The following is a 23,672-nucleotide window of genomic DNA, read 5'->3' on the forward strand; positions in this document are numbered from 1 at the left end:
AATGCACCTTTCACGGGGGGTAGGGGGTGAGTCACAGGTTGCGTCCATGTCATGAGACCTAGCTCAGCGTCTAGCACCAAGCAGCCCTCAATAGGCATTTGTCAAATAAATGAAAGGTATCGATGTCCAGCCCCCAACAATATGCAAAGACTCCCTTTTGTTTCCTTCAGAATCAGGAGCTCGGTTGGGGCCAAACTAGCTGACATTTGTCCTTCCCTGACAGTTAGATTCAGAACAGAAGGTGTTAGGACTTCTGCCATCTAATGGACTCATGGCAGAAGCATTTTGTTTCTTTAAACCATAGCGAAGTGTTCCGACAGTGGGTTGAAGGACAAGACAGACCACACGTGGGAGACAATGTGCAAGGAACCTGCCTGACTCCTGCCCAACTCTCCAGAGAACAGCCAGGTAAACCTGAGTTAGACGGAAGCTAAAGGTTTAGGGTCACCAGATACAATGCAGGACACCCAGTTAAATCCAAACTTCAGATGAGCGACCAATAACTTTTTAGAGTAAGAATGTTCCAAACATTACATGGGGCATATGCATCCTAAAAAGGCATTTGTTGCTGATTTGAAATTTAGTTGGGCGACCTGCATTTTTATTTGCTACCTATGGCCACCCTGGAAAGCCTGGGCAGGGAGGGTCCCCTGGCTGACCCGCTCAGTCAATGGTGTGTTCCTGGGAGGCAGGCCCAGGAGGAAAAACCGCTTATTTGCAACCTACAGGGATTTATAAACAAAACCGCCTGCTTCCGGGCTCTGGCTGCCCCGAGGCTTTTAGAGGAGAAAGCGAAGCCCCGGGCTGCTGTCCCAGGTTCTGATCCCAGAGACTGGAGAACTAAACCGCAGTGCCTGGGAATCTCCAGGAAAACGCAGACCTCCAGGCCTGCCATCCAGAGGACATACGGGACGTTAAATTTGCAGCCTCTGCTGTCACATTTGCAGTTTGTTAAAAAAAAAGAAAAAACGCCAAATTTCAGTAGGGAAAGGAGAAAGCCCATCTCTGCCCCCTGGACCCAGGCCGGGTTTCTGTTGCCAGAAAAGATTACTCATTAGAGGTGACAAATTGAATCACCAATTCACATTTAGTCAACCCAAAATAAATAATTTGTCCCAGTAGAGTTGCAAGAGACAAATAAACAGCGTGTCTACTCCTGCTGCAAAGCTGCTGCTTCTTTTCTTTCCAGAACCACATTCTTTTTCCATGGAGAACACACCCGACAATTGCGGCACTTATCTTTGGCAGCTAGGGCTACAGCAGACTTTCATTTTCTTCTTTGACGCATTTTTATAGGGTTAGAGTTTTTTAAATACAAACTATTTACCTCAGTAAATAAAATCATAATGAATGTTTGCTGGGCTGCACCTCCTGCCCCTGCAGCCCCCGCCTCCAGCCTCCCGTGCTAGCTGGGGCAGCCCCCTTGCCCCCTGGCCCTTACCGATACTTCATGCCCGTGTGCCGGGCAGTGCAGGCATCCAGGGAGAGGCCGTGCATGTGGAGGAAGCTCTCCATGTTCCTGGCCTGGGCAGCCGCCCGCACCTCCCGCAGCCGCTGCAGCTCCAGCATGTCCGTCTGGCGGACGGGGTGCAGCGCCCAGTCCGAGTGGCATCTGCTGCTCACACTCCTCAGACTCTCGCTGCACGTCATGGACAACATGGTACCGCCTGGCCCTGGAGCTGCTGCTGTCCGGACGGAAACGCCGGGTGGCAGTGAGTCAGAGAGCTGCCGCTGCCCCTGGGCCCCAGGCTGGACGGCTGGCCCGAGGCAGGGGGTGGCATCAGCGAGACATCATCTGATGACAGCGACTGCCGAGGGCTCTTGGATGCTGGGGAGGGGGTCTGCCCCGGATGTGTGCACCCCCTGACAACAAGATGCTCAATTCCTCAAAGCAGCGCTTGCTGGCAGCTCTGGCAAACCCACCCGCCCCTGCCCCTGGCCGCGGGAAACAAGCACAGGCAGAGCTGCATTCCAGGAGGCGGGCACGCTGAGCTCAAAAGTGTTCCGAGTGAAAAGAGGGGCACGGAGAGTGTGCAGAGAGCCCGAGTCCCCAGACATGGAGGCCCAAGGTGAGCGAGGCGCGGCCTCACAGCGCTCTCTTTGAGGGACCCCCAGGGGAAAACCAGGCCGAGGGCTGTCCCTGGGGAAGCAGCGCAGGCACCTGGGGGCCCGGCACAGTGGCAGGGATCTCACCTAGATAGAGCATAGTCTAGTGCAGCCAGGCCAGGGGACACGTCGTCCCCCATGTGGCAGGTGGGCCCTGCCCTCGGAGGGCCCCCGGGGCTCACGAGCCTTGTAAAGGAAAGCACTGTCCACGTGACACAGTGTCTCCTGGAGAAAGCACCACGGCCCTGGCAGAGCCTGCTGGGCGCCATGCTCCGGGATAACCAAGTATGTTCCGATCCGTAAGTTTCTGCAACAGAAACACTGAGCAGAATGGTGGGCGTGGGGGTGGGGGCTGGGAAGGAGTAAGTTGGGAAGGGGACATTTCAAAGCTTAAGTGCTAAGAACCGTTGCCAGTCACCCTAAATGACAAATAAGCACTCTCGGAAACTAAAAACCACATAAATGTCCATCGACAGGGAAACTGGTCACGTACGTTACAGCCCATCCCCAGAGTGGAACTGTGTGCGGCTGTCAGGAATGTCTTGCTGTCAGGACTGATTTGCAAGGAACCCTGAGAGAGGGGGTAAGTTAAAACAAAAGGTGTGGGGAAAAGAAGGCTACTGTCTGTGCTCATGCAGGCACTTAGAGATGAGTGTGTAAATGCTCACGCAGGCAATTATGACTGAGCGTGTAACAGTTCGCTCGGGCATTACAGCTGAGTGTGTAACAGTTCAGGGCACTTACAGCTGAGTGTGTAACAGTTCACTTAGGCACTCAGAGATGAGCGTGCAAATGTCCACGCAGGCACTTAGAGATAAGTGGGCAAATGTCCACCAGGGCACGTAGAGACGAGTGTGTAAATGCTCACCCAGGCACCTACGGATGAGTGTGTAAATGAATGTGGCACCGTGGCCATGATCGTCCAATCTGTGCAGCACTTAGCCAGCCAACAAGGATATGGTCACGGGTGGGGCAGGCCTCCAGCCCAGGGACTCCCCCCTGCACCCCCAGACCTGACCAAACAGAGCCGCTAAGCCCTGGTCCCAGAGCAGCTGCTGCCAAACAAAGCCGCTGTGGGCTGGGTCGGCCGCAGACGGGGTCCTGAGCCCAGCCCCGGGCATGGGAAGGAGCCAGCACTGACCTCATCCTCTGCCCCACGTGATGACAAGTTCTAGTAGCCCCAGTAGCGTGGGGGGCTGTGTGGGGGCTGACGGTGAGGTGCCCTGGAGTTGCCCTGGGCTGGCCCCTTTCTCAGGTGCACTCTGCAGGGTCAGCGCCTTCCCCAGGAGCCAGAGGGGGCCCCCAGGGGCGGGAGTTGGAGAGGAGCCCGGGAGGCTGGGGGCTGGTATGTGACAGCCGAGCTGACCTTTTCACACTCTGGCCCGAGGAGAGGGACCGTCCCAGGTACCTCATGGCTTCCCTTCCACGGCCCCAAGAGGGTTTCTGCACACGGTCTGTCTATCTCTTGCTCACGGGGCTGCAACTCCAGGACGATGGGGATGTCCTTCCCGTCTGTCTTGCCCACACCCAGCATGGGGCCTGCGGAGCGTGGGCTTGGGGGAAAGAAACCAAGGAGCCAGGAGATGCCTGAGGACCCTTCCAGGGGAAGAGGGGGGCAGTTTGCACCTGCTACCCAGGCCAGGACTGGACAGGATGGAGAGAGGCAAAGCCGCACTTCCTTGGGGGTCTGTGTTCAGGGACGATGCCAGCTGCGGGGGCTCTTCCCCAAATGCAGGACCCACCCCAGACACGCGCTTTCTCAGCCAGGCCTGGCCAGCCAAGATCAATAGCCATTAGCTTTCAAGACATCACCTGCAGAAAGCACCCGGGTCTGGCTGGCTCTGGAAGTACGCCCCGCCCTGGGGGAGGGGGAGCGTGGCTGAGGGCCCAGGTTCTGGCCGGGGCAGCCCTGCCTCCTGCCCTCGGTGTGGCCCCAGCAAGCACCCCGGCTGCTGTAGGCCTCAGTGCCCACAGCTGAGAAGTGGGTGAGCAGAGGCCTGTGGCTAAAGGCTGCCTGAGGATGCCCGCAAGGCTGGGCGCAGGGTGGCGGTGCAGCCGGGACCCCAAAACTCGAGACAGGATGCCAGCCAAGATGCGTGCCGCCCTGGGGAACAGGGGGTGCCCAGGGCTGGCAGAAGGCCTCCCAGGGAGGTGCTGCGTGAGCTCGGGATTGAGTGACGGGCGAGCTGTGCAGACGACGAACCTCGCTAGAAAATGTATAATATGATGAAATCCAGCTATCGCTGCCCGCTCCTGCCTCCCAGACAACTACTGAGATGGGTTGTGGGTGGGGATCGAGATTGGGGGGAGGGACGAGAGCGTGAGCAGGAGGGAACAGCTCCCAAGTGGCTGGGATTTGGAGGGGCTGTGGGGCCCTGCTTGAGTGCTCCTTCTGGCACATTCACTGCCCTGGGAGGAGAAACGGGGAGGGGGTGAGCATGGCCCCCAGCCCGGGGAGGAAAAGCAAGGAGCAAACAGCAGAGCAGGGACCCGGTGCCCAGAGTGGATCTACCGCCGGGGGGCCCAGAAAACACTCAGCTTCCTAAGGACCTGGGGGTGGGGTGGGGATGCCAAGGGAGGGGGGCAGATGGTTGTGCGCGGACAGCAGAAGGGGACTTGGATGGTCACCGGTGCAGCCCGACCGGGTGGGAGAAGGCAAAGCCCCCCCGCCCCGGGCTCTGCAGCCCCCTCTCCCGCTGGGGCTCTGTTCCGGGTGGGTGGGTCCACTGTCAGGCACCTGCCTCGGCCCCCTGGCAGCTCCAGGGCTCCAAGGGGCAGGAACACCCATCTGTGATGTGCAGGTTCCCAGGCACTTTCTCCCCAGCCTGCCCCCAGGCTCCAGAAGAACCACCCCCACCCCAACAGCCGCTGCTAATCGTGTGGCACCTGCATGTTCCCTTCTGCCCCACGGCCTGCTTTCTGCAGATCTATTCTTGTAGATTGGGGTGCTCAGGGGAATTCACATAAATCAGCACCGTGATGTGAGAAAATGAAACTCAGACACTAGTCTCGTTAAATCCGTAGGAACAGCCACTACCCTAAAGAGCACGGAACCTGGAATTTCTTAATCCTGGTCTGCTCCGTGCCAGTCACCAAAACATCAATAAAACACAAGACCGAGAAGGAATTCTGAACGTCGCCTTCAAACTAAGACATGCGCTTTGAATTAGAGAAAGGAGCAAAAGTTCTTGAAAGCAGAAATACAAGGGGAAGCCGTGTCATTCCAGAACACGGCTCTGAAATGCACGGCCATCGTATTAGTGAAAAACCAAAATCGTTTTTTGCTCAAGAACGATCAGCAAACCAAGGCCCAAAGAAGCAGCCTCTGGGTCTCCCAGGCGTGTGGTTTCCTAGACAGACTTCTTTTCCCACAGCCATCCAGCCTCCCTGACAGCGTCCTCAGGAAAATTTAAAAAGGTGGAATCTTAATTGTGAACTCAGTAAGAGACCAGCTAGATGCCCGTGGCTCTGACAGATGGGAAAACAGACAGGCAGACAGACAGCCAGCCCTCGGCAGGTCCAGGAGGCAAGCACCAAGCAGGACACAGCGGCCACAGCCTGCCCCCTCCTCTCCTCCAGCACGGTCGCCCCAAGTTTACCTGCAGAGGCTTTCTATTTTTGAGATTCTCTATGAAAATCCAGGGGGCTAATTTCAGATCAGCCAAAAGCAGCCCTAATGCCAGCTCCTCCGTCACGGTAGCTCGCAGGGACGACAGCACCCAAGCAGCGGCCCCATCTCGGGGCGGAGGACAGACTCACCTGCGCCTTGGGCTTCTGCTCATTAAAAAGGACAAAGCTAGTTTATTAGGCACTCGAAGGCTCTGGCGCAGCGGTTTCCTCATTAGGGGAGTGTCACTGCAGGACGTCAGAGACAACTGGTGAAGGAGACGGTCCCACAAGGCCTGGGTTCTGAGTCGGTGAGTCCATTAGCTCTATTAGGGCGCCTTCATCTCGCGGAAAGAGGCTGAATTATTCAGGAGCGCCTCTTCCCCTAAAAGCCTGAGAACTGCAGTTCTGCCAGCTCCGAGATGCAGGGTCGCGGTTCGCTGCGGGGTGGGGGTGGGGGGCCGCCGCTGGGGCACAGCCCCACTGTCTCCCCCACCCCAGCGAGCTAGAGATGCAGACCCCCGAGCATCAGGTGGAAGGGAGGCCGTGCTAGCCCCACCCAGTTCCACCAGGGGAGGGCGGGGGCGGGACACAGAGCTTTCGGCCTCCCCCTGCCCCCCAATTCCCAGCTGTGTCTGCAGCGGGCAAGCCCCCCACAGTGAAGGGGTTGAGGTCCCCCTCCGCCGGGAAGTGCCCCAGATTGGAATGTCTTCCTTGCCAGTTCCTATAAATGACCAGAAGGTTCTGGGCGCCACACTGCTGGTCGCTCCAGGCAGGCACCTGGCCTCACCTGGGGCTTGGGAAATGGGTTCCTGGAGCTTCTGAGACTTGTCCCCAAAGAGGCTGAGTCCTGGGTTCAGGCTAAATATTGGGCCCTTGGTCCCAGGGTTGCGACTCAAGGTCACACTGCCTGGCAGCTCGGGGTGCCAAAAGAGGCTCAGCATAACATCGTTTTTCCAATTGAAAAAGCACACATAGGATTAGGAGGGAGGCTGAGTTGTCTGTGCTGTGGCAGGGGCCCCCTGGGGGCTGGGGGTGGGGAGTCGTTGCTCCAGACCCAGAGTAGGAAGTTAACTAATGGGGAGGCTGGGGCAGGGCACGGGGCCTGGAGATGACTGGACGGGAGGTGCCTGGACGCAGGCCATCATCTGTAAGGGCCTCAGAAGCCAGGTCCCCGACACCTGCCAGTGTCAGCTCCTGTGGGCGTGGGTGGGTAGCCATCGGCCTAATGTGCTCTGCACGAGGCCCGTCTCCCTCCCCGGGCCAGCTGCTCCGGTTAATGGGGCCACTTCCTCGGCCTCAGCACATCCCAGCCATTCCGCCCTGCCCATCAGCTGCCAGACCCCATGGACTTGGCTTCTGATGTCTTTTTCTCATCTACTTGTTCCCTTTCCTTCCCAAATCTCCTGCTAGTTTAGGTGTCCTCCTCTCTTGGGCTGTTATCTGGTCTCCTTGCATCCGGGACCCCCTTCCCCCCAGTCCATCTTAGTCCCTGCCCCCACCCATCTTACTCCCTGCTTCCGCACTTCCTTTTACGTCAGAGCTCTGGTCACTGCCCTCCTCAAACACCGTTGATGGCTCCCCAGCACCCACTGAATAAAGTCCAAGTTCCTTCACTTGGCATTCAAGGCCCTCCCCAACCTGACCCCAATCCACCTCTAGCCTGTCTCTCATCACGCCCCATCGCGTCCCCAATAGCCTGGTCCATGCAACCACATCCTGTTCTCTGTCCACACCCCCATTTTGTGGTGCAGGCTATTGCATCTACTGGAATGTTTTTCCCAGTCTCTGTGTTGAATCCTGCCCAGCCTTTGAGGTCCGGCTCAGGGCCGTGCCGCCTCCTCCAGGAAGCCCTCCCTGAGTCCTCAGCTGGCTGTGACCACACCCTCCTCTGAACCCTGGCAGCTCCTTGGAATTCTCCATCCTGTTTTGCCTTCTGGATACCAGGAGAGCTACCTGGGTTCCGGGGTAGACTGCATCATCATTCTCGGTCCCTTTCCCTCTCTGAATCCGTGACCTTACCACTGACCCCAGCTCCTCTCGCTGGTGGGAGGGTCTGTTTTCCTGCCCCTTGACTTTGGGCGTGGTCACGGCACTGGCTTTGACCGAAAGAAGGAGAGGAGGGTGACAGCGAGAGCGTATCAGCTGAGTGTGGGCCCTGAGAGGCCCGGCTGGTTTCCACTTTTCCTCTGAGCTGCTGCCCTCCGAGAAGATACCTGGGAGGCCCCCGGAAAGCGCTGGCCACGACAAACCCAGCCCTGGAGACCCAAAGGGCGGCCCTGGAGATCTGGGCGTTCAGCTCTCCAACGGAGCTCACCCTGGGGGCAGAGAATGCCTCACTGGGACGAGGGAGCATCCGGAAGGTTCCCGCAGGGGAGGATGGTAGGTTGTGTGCTGGGGGTCACGAGGGCTGGCGAGCGGCACCCTGGCGAGTGGGACGGAACCTGCTCTCGTTGCACTGAGCGTTATCTGACGGCTGACCCGGCACCCCCGAGAGCCGGCCGGCCTGCGCTGGTGTTTTCTGCCTGCCCGTCTGACCTCACGCCTCTCCTCCCAGGGAACGAGGGGGGCCAGGAGGCTCTGAGGATGCTGTCCTGGTGCGGTCGAATCCCGGGACGGAAGCCATACATTATGATAAACATCGTATCCAAGGAAAGGGTTCGCAAGGCCAAGTTCACATCTATTTCAGGAAAAATCTTACAGAGCAGAAATCCAGGACTGTCACAGAGGTGGCCACCTTTGTAGGGGACTCAGTGAGGAACACCCCCACATGAGGTGGGACACCGTCATGTTCAGGGGTGGGACGGAAAATGCCCCACGGAGAAGCCAGTGCTGACCCCAGGGCTCGTGGCCTGTGATTCCACGTGGCATCAGCAACAGACACCCCAGATCTGCCCCCGGTGGGTGAGCACAATGCTGGGGCTGGTTCCGGACAGAGCGCTCTCCTGGGCCTGGATGCCACGATGCACCCACACACACCAATGCACCCTGACCCCACAGGGCAGCACGAACCCCACATGGCCCACAGGTCAGCAGCGCTCACCGACCCCCGGTTCTGGGTCATGCTGATGACATTTTCCCGATGGGAGGCAAAGAAGAGCCCTGAAGGCAAATTCCTAGAGTTAGAGGCTTTCCAAGAAGGAAGGACGCACTGGGTCTAACCCCATTTTACCAGCGAGGAAGGGGGTGGCCTGGAGAGAGGAGGGGACTTCCCGAGAGGACCCAGCTGACGTCTGCAAGCTGCGCGGGAAGCCTGGGCCTCTGGACGCGCCGTCCCTCTGACGCACGGCCTTGCACTAGGCAAACTCCGAGATGCTAACGTGCCGGCGGGGCCATGCACCCAGACAACGTTGTCACGTCCACGCCAGCCCTAATGGGTCACTTTGGTACCATGGACCCCACGAGGATGTTTAGCCTTCAGGTTACACATCAGCTCAAATCCAATGCAACAAGAAAGTGCGGATGGGGCCACCGCACAGCCGTTTACTTTGATAAACTAAGAAACCCAAACCCATGACCTGAGGAAAGGGGCCGCTCCACCGCCAGGCGACTGACGTCTCGATGGCAGACCCGGCGGAGAGCCACGCAGGTATCCGCGGCCCATTTGTTCAAGGCGGATGTCTCGCAGATTAAACCTCATGACTGGCTTTCCACCGGGACACTGATGTCAAGTTGGGGGAGAGGGCGCCGAGGGGCTGCACGGCTGGATCTTATCGGGGGACGCACCAGCACCCCCTGCCTGGAGCTGGTGAGGTCTTCTGACCCGCCCCTCGCCGTCAGCTCGGTGGGTTTCAGGGAGAACGAAGGACTCATTACCTGTAAAACTGGAGCTGTCTTTTGGGGCTCCCATACCGAGTACTTCCGAAAGCAACAGAGAGAAGAGGAAAAAAGGGAGGGAGGGAGAGAAGAGAGAGGCCACAACTGGCGTTAAGCACAGGGAGACACCGGGTCAGAAAGCGTCACAACCACCCACAGCCCCGCGGGCCCCGCCGGGGACCAAACGCTCTGCAGCAGTGTCACCCAGCATCTGAGCCGGCTCTGTCCCAGATGCTGACACCCCAGCCCCAGGTCCAGCCCCAGGAGGGAATGAAGCACAGACATAAACCCTGGGGCTGCCTGCTTGGGATTTAATACTGAACATGTGTCACTCAACGGCTGGAGCCAACCAATGCTGGTGGCCACACACACTGGTAAGTCTGCCTGTGACTTCCGGAAAGCACCAGGCTTCCTACTCGCCTCGAGGAAGGACAGGGATGCCCCTTTCCCAGCGGTTGCCACAGATACCCGCTCTGGCTTGGGCCCTCATGATGATCGAGAAAGGTCTGGCCACCCTGGGGCTGATGGAGCTGCCGGGACCCCACTCGGGTGCCAGTGGCAGTGACGGTGGCTGGAATCCGGGCTCTGTCGCGGGGCCAGGAGCTCCTACTGACCGCCTGCTCTGTGCGGCCTTACTGCTCCACAGTGACCACTTTCCACACAGCAACACCAAGTGCTGGCTCCGGACTGGCCTCCAAGAAGGGTGGGCGGGGGTGCCCGTGGGAACAGCTGGTCAACCCCAGCCCCTCCAGCCTTCAAAAATGGGCACATTTCCCCAAAGCACTGCCAAGGTGCTGGGCTTCGTTGAGGGTGCTGGGGGAGCTGGTGGGAGCCATGGTGCATAGAAAGAGGGAGACGGGCATCCTGGAAGGGGCCCCCCACTGCCTTCAGGGCTGCTCTCTTACCTTAAAATAAAATATTGCTGAAGAGTCGGGGACAAGGCAGGAATCTAATCCTGGCTCAAACCCACCCAGGATATGATTTTTTTTCCCTTCCCCACTTTGGTTTCTGAAAACTTCCTTTCCTGTCCTGGGGAGAAGGCTCACCTGCACATACCCCACAGCCTTCCTCGGCCCTTCCCTCTGGGCCTTGGGGACGCCCTCAGCATTGGGACAACAGACCCTGGGAGGGGCCCAGGTAGGGGGATGTGGGGTTCACCTGTAGATCATCCCGGGGGAGCCCGTCTGCCGTAGGGAGAGCCGAGCCGGGGAGCCCGCCGTGGATTCTGGATACATGGAACTGTCCTCACTTGTCCACACCTTCTGTCTCTTTCACAGAGGAAAGACCCTGGAGGAAAAGCAAATTGAAGGGGTGGAGTGGTTAGGAAAGATGAGCCTGGTTCGGCCAGGTGGCTAGCAAGGCCCACGGGCTGTCTGATTTCACTGGGCATCCTGGACGGCTGTCCCTCATCAGACAGACAGACCGGCCCGGGGTGGGGTGGGGGGCTCGGATCGCCAGCCCGGACCATGAATCCAACTCCGACTAGAGCCTGGGCTCTGCGGGCAGGGCGAGCCGGGCACACCTGGAAGGCTGATGGTCAGGTGTGACTGTTCACTCCTTGTGTCAACCTGGCCAGGCTATGGTGCCCAGCTGCTTGGTCAAACATTAGCCTACACGTCGCTGTGAAGGTTTTTCATAGACGGGATCAGCATCTCCAGGCACTTGACTTTAAGGAAAGGCAGTTGCTCAAGAACAAAGAACTGAGGGTTGCAGGAAGAAGGAGGAATTCTGCCTCGAGAATACAACACCCAACGGCCCTCAGAATTTCCAGGCTGCTGGCCTGTCCTCTGATGCTCAGCAGATGAGCCAATGCCGCAAAATAAATCTCTCTCTCTCTCTCTCTCTCTCACACACACACACCCAGAATGTACACAGCTCCTGAGCCCTGACTGATAGGGTGGGGGTTCCTTCCCACCTCCCTGACTCTCTTTTCTGAAACTCTAGAGGCACTTTTTTGATGCCTAAAATATGCAGAAAAGTGGGGCTCATCAGACTTCCTGAATTCTTGACTACATATCACCCACTTTCCTGGGTCCCAGCCTTCCCGGGCTCAGTCGTGGGGCCACCGTGCACCCCAGGTCACCCAGATGCTTCGCCTCCCTTCCGCCTGCCCTTCTGGGCACCTAGGGAAGGCAGCTCATAAGGTGACCCTGCCCCTTGACGTTCACGCCCCGTGGGATTCCCTCCCCTTGAGCACGGGTGGACTGAGTACCTGCTTCTAACCCACAGGATACAGCAAAGGTGACGGGATGTCACCACCACAATTAGGTGACAGGAGCCCCTGATTTCCATCTTGCTTGCAGACTCTCAGCTGCCATGGTGGAGAGGCCAACACAGACAGAAACCGAGGCGGCCTCAGGCCAACAGCCCACAAGGAACTGTGGCCCCTGGCTCAATGGTCCACAGAGAAGCGAATCCTGCCAACAGCCACGTGAGCCTGGAAGCCGTTCCTTCCCTGGTTGAGCCTCCAGATGAGACCCTGCCCCAGCCGGCACCTGGGCCATAGCCTGAGACCCTGAGCAGCAGAGCAGCAAGGCCAGGCCTGGACCCCTGACCCACAGAGACCAGGAGATCGCAAATGGGCGCTGTCTTCAGCCTCTAAGCTTGGGTGACTTGTTACACAGCAGTAGCTAACAAATACAACAGCCCAACATCTATTCGCTTCTCCCCTTAGGCAGAGCCACTGTCCCCTCTCACCTGAACCCCTGGGCCTGCCTCCTACCTGCTCTCCCTCCTCCACACTCTGCCCCATACCTCATTCTCCACCCAGCACCCAGGGGCATCTATGACAAAGTCACCCCTTCCCTCCCCCTCCCCTGGTCACCCTGCTGTGGCTCCCCGGACCCTCTGCGCTCTGCCTCCTGACTGTCCCTCCAGCTGCCCCCTCCCACGCTCTGTCCCTTGCCCGTGGAGCCCCCGCCCCCCGCCCAGCCTCCTCTAAGAGGCTGAGCTGAGCCCTCTATGGGGCCCCTGCACTTACAGGCCCTTCCGCCCGGCATGCCTGCACCCCAGACCCCGCTGTCGGGCCTCCTGGGCAAGCCCACCCTGAATCAAGGAGTCCCTCCCCAGCCCCCCAGCCAGCCTGCTCCAGTCCCGTCCTGGCTCCTCAGCAGGAGTGACGGAGCAAGGCCGTGCTTTCTCCTGAAGGCCGCGGCATTGTGGGGCTGCCCTGGCGCAACCCTTGGGGAGCCTTGACTCCGTCTCTGCCTCCACCACGTCACGATGTCCCTCTCCCGCAAGGCTTCTCTGTCTTCTGGCTTCTCGTGGTTTCTGGTTTGCACTGCCCTCCCGCCTCCGAGTTTCCTGTTTTGAGGCCTCCAGGGACATGAATTAAAACCCACCCTGACTCTGTTTGGCCACATCTTAACCAACCCCAACATCTTCACGAGGCCCTACTTACAAACGGGTCCACACTGCAGGATGAAGATGGAGACTGTGTCTTCTTGGGGGTGTGACGGTCTTGGGTGCACCAGCCAGCTCACCCCCACCCAGACCTACGCGGGAAACTTCTCAGCTGCGGACGGATGCTGAGCTTTGGGGCCACCAGGCACCACAACTTCTGGCTGCCATGGTTTGTGCAGCATGTCTCTCCCGGCACACGGCCTCGGGGTAGCGCATCCTTGTACGTGGGGACGTCTCGAGGGCAGTCCCGCCTTTGGGCCAGTAGTTGTGCAGGGACTCTGGTCTCCTTGGTGACCAGAGTCCAGCGGTCTCCCTGAAGTCGCTGAAAAGTTGTCTGAACCCAAATGATGCTGACGATGGGACATTTGTTGACGCACATCACATTTGCTGCGGTCCTACTGTGTGCACGTGCTGGAGGCCACCTCGCTGAGCCCTGGGGTGGGTGGAGGGTGCTGAGAGCAGAGCCTTGAGCATGCTCACCCCGGGGCCTCCCACAGAGGACGGACAGACAGAGCACAAGTCCAGATGCCGTGGGGAGGAGGGAGGCAGGGCATCCCCACTAGGTCCGGCAGCCAAGACCAGGCTGGGGTGCCCGTGACCCCAAGGGGGTGTGTGGCCCCCATCACACCCCCACTCTCTCCCCTCCTCAGGCATCGGGGCCCAGGAGGATGCCTTTGTGGGCGTTTAACATCTCGAATTCTCGAATAACCACCTCGACTTGCATTTGAAACAGTGCGGGACCCAGGAGTCACATTGTCTTCTTATGTGCTCCGATTTGCTCTCAGCATGTTTCAAATAAGATTTCCTGAGTTTGAACAGGAAAGCTCAGAGACACCAGCACCGCATCGGATCTGCTCTGCTCGTGGAGACGGCTCCCGCCTGCCTCGTTCACCATGTAGCTCAGACCTCACCGCTGTGTAAACTGCAAGAGAGATGCCGGGCCGGCACCCTGCCTGCCTGTCCTCGAGCCAGCGTGTCTCCGGGAGGACACTGGAAGCTCCTCCTTGGCCTCGTTCATGCATTTTGAACCCTCTTCATTTGGAAGAAGGATGGCAGACGGTCTAAGAATTCCAGGACCAACAGGAACTTTCCGGAACTCCCTGGAACTTTCCACGGGAGCTGCCAGGACCAGAAGAGGGCCCAATAAGAAAATAACCACTGATCCATGTGGCCCTACTCGATGCCCAGCAACCACGCCTGACCTGCCTCATCCAGTGGCTCTCGAACCTTAGCAGGCATCGGAATCAGCTGGAAAGTCTGTTAAAATGCAGATTGGGGCCCCAGCCCCAGAGTTCCTGATTCAATAGCTCTGGGGTGGGGCCAAGAATCTGCTTTTCCACCAAGTTCCCAGGTAACGTGGACACTGCTGGTCCAGGGACCATGTTTTGAGAACCGCTGGCTGAGAGGCTAGACCAGGAGCTGGCAAACTCCCACCCAGAGGCCAAACCCCACCTGCCATCTAGTTTGTAAATAAAGCTTTATTGAAACAGCTGCGTGCACACTCGTTTACAAATAGTTGAGCCCTGCTTTTGTGCAGGCCTGAGTAGATGCAACAGAGACCATCTGGCCGGCAAAGGGGAAAATATTCGCCAACTGGTCCTTAACAGAACAAGTTTGCTGCCCTCTGTTCTAGGCTGTTCTCAATCCCACTCTCCAAGGCGCCAACTTCCCAGCTCTCCTCTCCTGCAACCTCCTCCCCGATCCTCAAACCCAGCCTAAGGTCCTACCTCCTATTTTACCGAAACAACAGAGGCAACCAGAAGCCAGTTTCTCCAGACCTTCCACCACCCACCAGCATCAGCCCTCAAGATACTGTGCCTTCCCTCCTGTTGCCGCCCAGGTGAACTGGCCGTGCCGCGCCAAGGCCAGCCCAGCTGAGCACCAGAGCCTCGGCCCACTTTCTGGAGTGCAGCCATCTTCCCTCTTTCTGGAGTGCAGCCATCTGCATACGGCATGTTCTTAATTCTCCTGTCTCAAAATATATGCACACATGCATGCATTCACATGTACGTGCAAACACACATGCTTACACTACATATGCACACACACATGCACACACACGCTCACACTACATATGCACGCACAAACATGCATACACACACACTCAAGCACACACACACTACATATGCATGCACACATGCACACACATGCTTGCACTATATATGCATGCACAAACATGCATACACACGCACACACACACTACATATGCATGCACACATGCACACACACACATGTTCTTGACTCCACTTCCTTCTCCACTATTGCCCCATCTCTCTCCTTCTCTTTACAGGGAACTTCCTTAAAATGTCCTCACTTGCTGTTGGCAATTCCTTGTCGCCTTCTTATTTGCAAACAGCCTCCAATCGCCCTTTTGCCTGTGCCACTCCACGGAAGCTGCCCTGGCCAAGGGCTAACCCAATGGTGCTGCCCACTGTCCCCTGGCTGCCAGAACCCCACGCTCCCCCAGTTCTCCTCCCAACTCTCTGGCTGCTCCTTCTCAGGCCCCCTGGCTGCTTCCTGCTCGGCTCTCTGATCCTGACGTTGGTACCCAGCCAGGCTCAGTCCTTGAATCTCCTTTCTTTTCCATCCATACAGAGTTCCTTGGGTTTCTGCCAGTCTTCTGATGCTGAACCCCACTGCCGTACTGTGGGCCCCACATTTATGACCTCCGGCCCCAACCTCTCCCGTGAACCCCAGGCACATTTATTCAACCACTGATTCGGCATCCCCACGGGGAAGTCTTCGGGCACCTCTAGCGCATTCGTCCAGCCTGAGCTCCTGTTCGCCCCCCAGCCCTGTGCTCACGGCCACCCTCTCCTGAGTGGAGGACCCCATCCCTCCAGCGGATGGGACTTGTCCTGGGTGCCTCTTTCCTCTCACATCCCACATCCAACCCATGACGGGCTCGTCTTCAACAACATCCGCATCCCACCACCCCTCGCTGGTCCAAGCCACCATGCTCTCTATCGTAGACAGTCACCACAGCCTCCTGACAGGTCTCCCGGCTCCCACCTTTGCCCTTACAGGCCGCCTGCCACCAAGGGGCCAGGGCAGTCCTTCTAGAACGTAGATCAGATCATCTCACTAGTTTGCTCAAAACCGTCCCTCAGCTTCTGCTCTATCCAGCTGCGGCCCAAATCTCTGCCCCGTGAACTCCCCCTCCCCCACCCCCCTGCTGTCCCTCTGCTCCCTCCGCCCCAGCCACACTGGTCACTGGAGGTTTCCTTCCGTCAGCCTGCGGCTCTGACCCGAGAACCACCCGAGCCCCCCACCTCTGCCTCCTTCCACAAAGCTCACGCCTCACGAGGCCTCCCGTGGACACCTCGGTAAGCCCCACCTTCCCCACAGTGCCCTGGAGCCTTCCCCAGGTACCTTCCTCCTTAGCACTCGCCGCCTTCTGACCTACTGGCACTCCACCTGCTTATCTCACTTAGGGTCTGTCCCCCCACATAGTGGACACCCAATAAATATCTGCAGGATGGATGAATGAATGAACAAATGAATGACCCTGCGACTCAGGCTGCTGAAGGCCTGCAGAAGGCAAGCCCAGGAGAAGGGGTCAGGGCTGGGCAGACTGCCCCAGCCAGCAGCAGAGCCCACCACAGGAGACGGGAGGGCCTGTGACATGCCACCCATGTCTGGGACCAGGGCAGCTTTCTCTGGAGGGTGAGGAGCAGGGGGTGCTCAGGGCAGCTGCGGTGCAGGGACAACGACACATGTGTTCCCAGGAGGCCACAGCCCCCCCCCCCCCACCTTGCGTGGACCCCACGAAGCGCCGACCTGAGGTCAGGCCCCTCTGAGCCCGTGGCCGGTTCTCCAGCACACAGCTCCCTCCTCGCTCTGCAGCTGCCACTGTCCATCAGAAATGGCCGTGGCCGCTGAGCAGCCCAGCCCCGCGGGCAGCCACGCTGGTGGGCCACTGTGAATCCTGGCTGGGAAGGAGGCGGCCGGGTGGCCCTGGGACCCCTGCGGCTCGGGACAACAGGCTCCAGGGACCGTTTGACGACTCCCCGGGCAGGCCCAGGCGGGATGGAAGGGAGACGCAGCGGCTGAGAGGGCGCCAGGGGGTCCGGGCTCAGAGTCCGCCATCTGCCCCCTGCCACCTGCATCCGCACCTGGCCTGGGGGCGACCTTGAGCAAATCACCCTGATTTAAATTTGGAGAAACAGAGGCACAGGGCACTTACAAAGGCTCACCCATACTTTTTCATGGGAGCAGAGTGAAATTAGACATGGAACGCTTCGAGCCCAAGAGGAAAGATGAGGAACAAGCTCTAGCTCTTGCCCTTTACTCGGCACGCTGACTGCTGGCAGGTGACCTAGAATTGACGGGGGCTTGCTTTTTCCTCTCCGACCTCTTATTGCAAAGACTCTCAAAGACTTTCAAACTTTTTGAAAAAAAGTCAGAATAGCAATAAACACTCATATGCTCTATCACAACCCCCAGTTGTCTACACTTTGTCTCATTTGTGCATGTTTTCTCTTTTCTCTACATACACACTTTTCTCTGAACCATTTGCAAGCAAGCTGCAACCTCACGATGCTTCGTCTCTAACCACTCCAGCGCGCACCCCTAAGAGTAAGGACAATGTCTCAGGGAAAACCCAAACCACGATTGTACGTAAGATAAGTAGTTCAGTATCACCTGATATTTAGCCTATTTTCAAAGTTTTCCAATTATTCCAAAATACCTTTTATAGCTTGGATTTTAAAATTCAGGATCCAGTGTTTGCCAGCGGCATCGGTTACTTCCCTCTGCTCCCACACCGTTTCCCTGGTGTTTGTTTTTCACGACACTGACTTCTTTGACAGGTTCAGGCCATTCGCCTGGCGGAGGGTCCTGCACTTGGATTCACCTGATTGCGGCCTCGTGCTTCGATCGGCTAAACCTCCCGGGCGTGGCGTGTCTTCCTGTGTGCCCACCGGGAGGTCCACAGGTGAGCCTCCGGTCCCTGGGGAGGCCGGGCCTGGTCACTCGCGTAAGGAGGGGACCGCCCTGGACAGCATGTTGCCTCCTTCGTGACTCCCCAGTAATCGTGGGCAGGACTCGGAGGCTGTGTGGGTGATGACTTCAGTTTTCCCAGAAAGGCCAAATGTGCGGCCTGTTTGGGCTCTGAGTGCTGAGCAGGGGTGAGGTCAGAGGGAAAACGCAGGCCAGAGAGCCACCGAAGGTCTCACTGTCACTGAAGCCCCAGTGCCAGGAAGGCCTGGCCTTGTGGACTCCTTCAGGACTGACCAAAGCCCCATGGGGCCCCTTCACCCCTGGGATTGCGGGGGAAAGCCAGGGGTTGGCAACCTCCTGGAAAAGTAGGCTGGTATTCCAAGTTTAAGCAAGGCCATGTGCACACAGCCACACGAGGGACGCACCGGAACAGATGGGAGGAGCCGGGCTGAGCATCCCGGCTCATAGTGGACCCGGGCTGGGAGCTTTGACCAGGATGCAGGAGCTCTCTGCCTCTGTGCCTCGGTTTCCCCATTTGCAAAATGAGAGGCCTGGCCTTGGTGACCCCCATTCCTCTACTGGAGCTAATGACAAATGACTGCAAACATGTCCCAGGCCATCTGGCCAGGAGGTGCGAGGGGCTCGCTCTCTGATTCCTTCAACCTCAGCCACTAAAGATGGAATCCGAGACTTGTCAGGGCTGACAGGATCCGGGTCTTGAGTCACTACCCAAGATGGGAGAGTCCTGTGCATCCAGAGGAGAGGAGAAAATCAATAAACAAGCAAAGAAAGCCCAAGGAAAGGCTGGACCCGAGTCCATGAATCCAGGACAGAGAGAGAAAATAACAGAAGATGCTTTTGATTTGACCTGGCTGCAGAACGACCTGTTCTGGGTACCAGAGTGCTCTAATGGGAGCCGGCATCTAACTTCTGTAGAAGGAGGTACGAGCGGAAGGCAGATGGAGTCACTCCTTGCGTCTCCTGGTACCCGTGGCCCTTGCTGGGTGACCTTGGGGTGCCCCCCCATTATAGGTGGAGTGAACTTCTGGCCCCGCCTTCGGGCTAAGCCATGCGATGGTCCATGACACGTGGGATGACAACATGCCAGTCCTAGCCTCGGCCCTGGGGGCGTGCCCTCTGCCACCGTTGCAGGGAGTGCAGGCCCCAGAGCAGCTTGCTGGGCCGGAGAGCAGAGCCCCCAGCCCGGACTGGCCACCCCCAGCCACCCTGCGGCCATGGAGCAGCTGCCCCAGGGACCCAGGACCGGCAGTGCTTGTTGTGGCCTGCCACCGAGATCGGGGGGTTGCTTGTTAAACAAAAGATAAACAGGTTTTAGCTTTAACACAACAGGGGACATGCTTTACTTTTCTTTAATCTTCAGGGTCATCCTTATTAACAGTAAATTATAACTCCGGTGGGTGGCAATGAGCCATCCACTTCCAGTTACTGGAAAAGGGGACCATACCCATCATTTCACCACAGATTGTGGAGCACGAGAGAACTCGGGCCCCTGGAACCTTTGCTAGAGTGTCTTGGCCACAGTTAGCAGGTTTAGCACTGGAGAGAGTGTTTCTAAACTGAAGTCATCTTCTTGGGCGGGGCTGATGACATCTTCCACCCTCTCTGGGTGATCTGAGGAGAGGGTTCCAGCTGGGGGAAGCAGGAAAGACCCAGTGCAGCGGTGAAGATCCGGGCCTGGGAGCCACTGGCGCTGGAACGCTAACTTTCCACTCACTGGAGAGTGACCTCAGGCAAATCTCTCAGCCTTCCCAAACCCTGGTTTCTTCATCTGCAGAACGGGGGCTTGGAGGAGCGGAGGTGCTCCCACTTGGGAGGCAGGTGGGGTGCGCTCGGTGGCAGGAGTGGGTGTCACCCGGCACAGGTGGACAGAGGTGCGGCCAGGGGCGCTGGCCATGGCTCCTTCCTGGACATCTGCACCGATGCATGATGGAAGATGAAGCTGTTCTTGCACAGGTGTGTCCCTAAGGTGGCCTGCTCCAAAAAACAGTTTTCCAGCATCTTCAGACTCGGTACAGCGTCTTCTTCCCTTCCCTTGTCGCCTTTCTCCTTTGCTGTCAGAAAGCTTCTCATCTTTTCTACTTTCCTGCAAAAAAGGCTAATAATCTCTGAGACCCGGCCGGCTGCACCCAGCTCTGGCGTTGCTGTCTGTGGCGCCGTGGCATTCGGTTCTGAGGCTCTCTGCGGTGGCATCCAGATCTGGAATCATTCTGCAAGCCCAAAGGTTGCAGAGTGCTGATCCCTACATCACCGGGGTCTGCAGAACTACAACACTGTCTTAGTTATCTATTGCCACGTAACGAGGGCTGGGGGCTTAAAACAACAAATGGTTATTATCCTGTGGTTCCTGTGGGTCGGGAGCGTGGTTCTGGCCCAGGGATGCTCGTGAGTTCAGCTGGAGGCTCGACTGGGGCTCCTGGCTGCAGGCCTCAGCCCCCGGCCCCCTTTGGGAGACAGCAGCTGGCTTCTCCCTGAGTGAGGGAGGGTGGGCTGTGTTTCATGCCCTCGTGGCACGGGCTGCACACTACAGCGTTTGCTTCTTCATCCTGGTCATAAAGGCTAACCCCGAAAGGGGACGGAGGGCTTGGATGCCAGGAAGTGGGGCTCAGGGGAGGTCATCGGGGGGCCGGCTGCTGCAAAGCGAGTGATGGAATTTTCCCCACACTCACCTCCAAGCCCACCTCCCTGGGACCCCAGAAACATCAGGTCCACCGGGACGGGGAATTGGAGCCGATGCAGCTCCTACGGGGGTGTCTGGCCCTTCTTTGGTGCTCGCTGTGCATTTATTGAGGGAAAGATGAGAAAAGTGGCTCACACAGGAGCACAAGGGGTTTGGGAGGGACGGGCGGATGATCCTCCCCCAGGGCCAGGCCTCGAGCTCCTGCGTGCTGAGCTGTCGCTGCTCGGCTGCGTCTCGAACCCTGGAGTGTCCGCTGCGACGTTCCCCAGCTCGGAGCCACAGCCTCGCCTGGAGGAGCCACGGCAGCGACAGGAAGAGGCGCGACTGCTGGGAACCCCACCGAGGCGACCAGGGCTTGCGCAACGCGCTTCCTGTCTCTCCGAGAAGCCAACCCAGGCGAGCCCTGGGGCCCATGACGCCGCTGATGAAGCTGCCCCGATTCTGCACGAGGGGCCTCGGCTCTGCGGAGCCCACGGAGACGGCCAGCTGCCGGGAGGACGGCCCGGAGGGTCTGGGGGTCAGCAGCACCCGACTCCCGAGCGGCACCACCCAGACCCTGCCCGACGACGTAGGGGGAGAAGGCAGCGGATGTTACTAGAAGCTGGAAGGCACGGCCACAACCCTTCCCCGTGCTCCCTGCCTCAGTCCCTCCTCCCGCTGCCAGGGCCTGAGCCGGGGGGCCCAGCGAACCCCAGCCTGACGCTCAGCGGCGTGGAGACCACGTGTTCCAGGGGCGGCAGAAACACCCAGGCCACATTAGAGCCCGAGTCGAGACGACTGAGGGTTTAATTACACACCTAATCGATGCTTCATTAAAACATTTTAAAGATAGGCCACAGACTAAAAATTTCAGTCTCTTCAAAGCCACGTCCCAGTGCCGGGCCCTTGTTACAAACAACAAACAGATCAAGCACGGGGCTCGGCCACCAGCCTGCCCGGAGGAGTGTCCACGGACACCCAATCACCCAAGGAGGACCCCGGCCCCAAATCCAACCTTCCCAAAGCGGCATGTAAATGCCCCTCCCCGATCACACACCCACCCATCCAACTCCACATCGTTTCCCAGGCGTCAGCAGCTGGGCCCTGTCCCCTGAGCTCGGGCCAGGCCAGGGCTCACCCGCAGAGCAGCCCGAGGCTCCAGACTTGGCGGGAGTGTGGGGTTAGGGTGCGGCACTCATCCTGGGGAAAGGGTCTGCGAAGCACACCTGGTGTGAAAACCACCTGCCACCCTGGCCCCCAGGTGCGGGCCCCAGTTGGCTCCTGGCAGTCCCCATCCCCTGCACCCCTGGTGTTTTTCTGAAAACCCCCTGGGTTGAGCTGGAGGGTCGGGGGTGGGAGGGAAGGCCTTGTCCCAGGGGCGCAGGGAGCCTGGTGCCGTGCAGGGCTGACCACCCGGCCCAGGGCAGGGGGCCTCGGTGCTTCCCGGGCCCAGCAAGCGGCACGACTTGAGGTGAGACACGGGGTCCCTGGGTAGGTGCACCCCACAGCGGAGAAGACACAAGCCCCCACTGCTCCAACCCCCCCGAGGGCAGGCTCGGGTCCCACAGCCGCATCCTGTAGTCCCCCCTTTAAGAGGCTCCATGTTCCTGGGGTGCCCATGGCTGACCCCCTCCACTGACCGCCTCATTGCCCCCCACCTGCCTGGGCCCACTTGGAGGGGAGGTGTGCTGGGCAGGGCGGGGGACGCCCCTCGGCTGCCCCATCCCATGGTGGTCCTGCGGTGGCCGTGCTGGGCCCGGGGCCGCCCCTCCTCCAGGGTCCTCCTGCCCCTGCCCTGGGGTGGCCCCGCAGGTCAGTCAGCACCTCTGACCACTTCCTCTGCCTCTGAAATGACTTTCCACCCAGAGGCTGCGACTCGAAATCCCAGGCGGGCTTCCCGGGGGCGGTGGATGGGCCAGCATCGCCCCCAGGAGCCCTCGGAGGGAAACGCTGCTCAGCAGCTGAGGTGCCCCCTCCTTCCCGGGGTGTCCCCTCCCTCCCGGGGTGGACAGACGTGGCTCCGCAGCACCCCTTGATCCTGGCTTCTCCCCCGCGGTGACTGGGGTGAGAGGAGAGGCAGGACGGCCTCGTGCTGGGGACCCTGCTGGGAGCCATCCTGTGCCCTCACCCCTCCGAGCAGCCAGGAGGCCACGTGGGGCTCGGCCTGGTCCCACAGGGTGTCTGCGGGGGGCTCCCACCTGCGGGGGCGCAGGGTTGGCAGGGGGTGCGGGCTAGCACACAGGCCCCTGCTCCTCTGCTCAATTAACCCTGCACATGCGGGAGAGCCCAAAGCCCACTCAGGGAGCCCTGGCTGCCGCCCCCCAAACCCAAAACCCACCTGGGAAAAAGGATCCCCCAAAGCACTCCGGTACCTGCTCCTGAGTCGGAACTGGCAGGGCCAGGCCCATGGGGGGCTGGTGGGGTGAGGCCGTTGGTATGTGGTGGAGCGAAACTCTGTGGGCCGCAGGGCAGATCAGGAAGTGGGTGGCAGGGAGGCTGGGTCTGCTGCGGGGATGGCAGCTGTGAGGGTGCTGGGGTGTGGCCTCCGGCCCCGGGCGGGCCCCAGCCCCCGCCTTCCAGACGCTGCAGCTGCCACATGGGGAGGCGGATGGAGGAGGTGGGGAGCACAGTCGGGCACAAGAAGGGGACACCAGGGCGTGTCCCCTGTCCCCCATGGAGGGTCTGCACCTCCCTGCAGTCTGGGAGACCCTCAGGGCAGGGAGGGGGTGCAGATATGCAGCTGACTATAGCTTCTGCGGAGGTCAAAGAGCTTCCGTTTGTGGGGGGCCACTTTGTGCCGGGCTATCTCATCTGTTGCCTCGTTTGGTCTTCCCCACACTCTGGGAAGTGGGGCTGCTGTTGCCCCACTCTACAGATGAAGACACTGAGGTTCAGAGAGGACCAGGTGCATGGCTAGGATTTGAACCCAGGGCTGGCTGACTCTGCAGCTGTGCAGTGAGCTGGGTGCTGCGGAGACACCCTGCCTCGAGGCTGAGCTCCCAGGGCAGCGGGGGCTGGTTCATCTCCCCATCCCCAGTCCTCTGGGAGCCCAGGGAGGCGGCAGGGGCGAGCAGCAGACCACGTGGGGTGGGGCGGCCCGGGGAGGAGGGCGAGGGCAAGCTGC

The 23,672-nt window shown here is 59.1% G+C and overlaps 1 protein-coding gene across 4 annotated transcripts in view; it reads right to left on the minus strand.

Moving 5' to 3' along the window:
- KCNAB2 (potassium voltage-gated channel subfamily A regulatory beta subunit 2) overlaps positions 1–23,672 on the minus strand; it is an 84,368-nt gene that overhangs the window by 39,698 nt on the left and 20,998 nt on the right. The window contains exons 1-3 of one of the 4 annotated variants that reach the window (XM_037828679.1): positions 22,921–23,060; positions 10,687–10,815; positions 9,529–9,570 (exon numbers count right to left, since the gene is read on the minus strand). In XM_037828679.1, coding sequence (XP_037684607.1) covers positions 9,529–9,570; positions 10,687–10,763 — 119 coding nt within the window. In that variant the 5' untranslated portion in view covers positions 10,764–10,815; positions 22,921–23,060. Of the gene's footprint in view, positions 1–9,528; positions 9,571–10,686; positions 10,816–22,886; positions 23,061–23,672 lie in introns of those variants that run through there. The other 3 variants (XM_037828677.1, XM_037828678.1, XM_037828680.1) reach the window with 3 other exon arrangements.

The sequence above is a fragment of the Choloepus didactylus genome, chromosome 2 (assembly GCF_015220235.1).
Source record: "Choloepus didactylus isolate mChoDid1 chromosome 2, mChoDid1.pri, whole genome shotgun sequence".
In the NCBI taxonomy this organism is placed as follows: domain Eukaryota; kingdom Metazoa; phylum Chordata; class Mammalia; order Pilosa; family Megalonychidae; genus Choloepus; species Choloepus didactylus.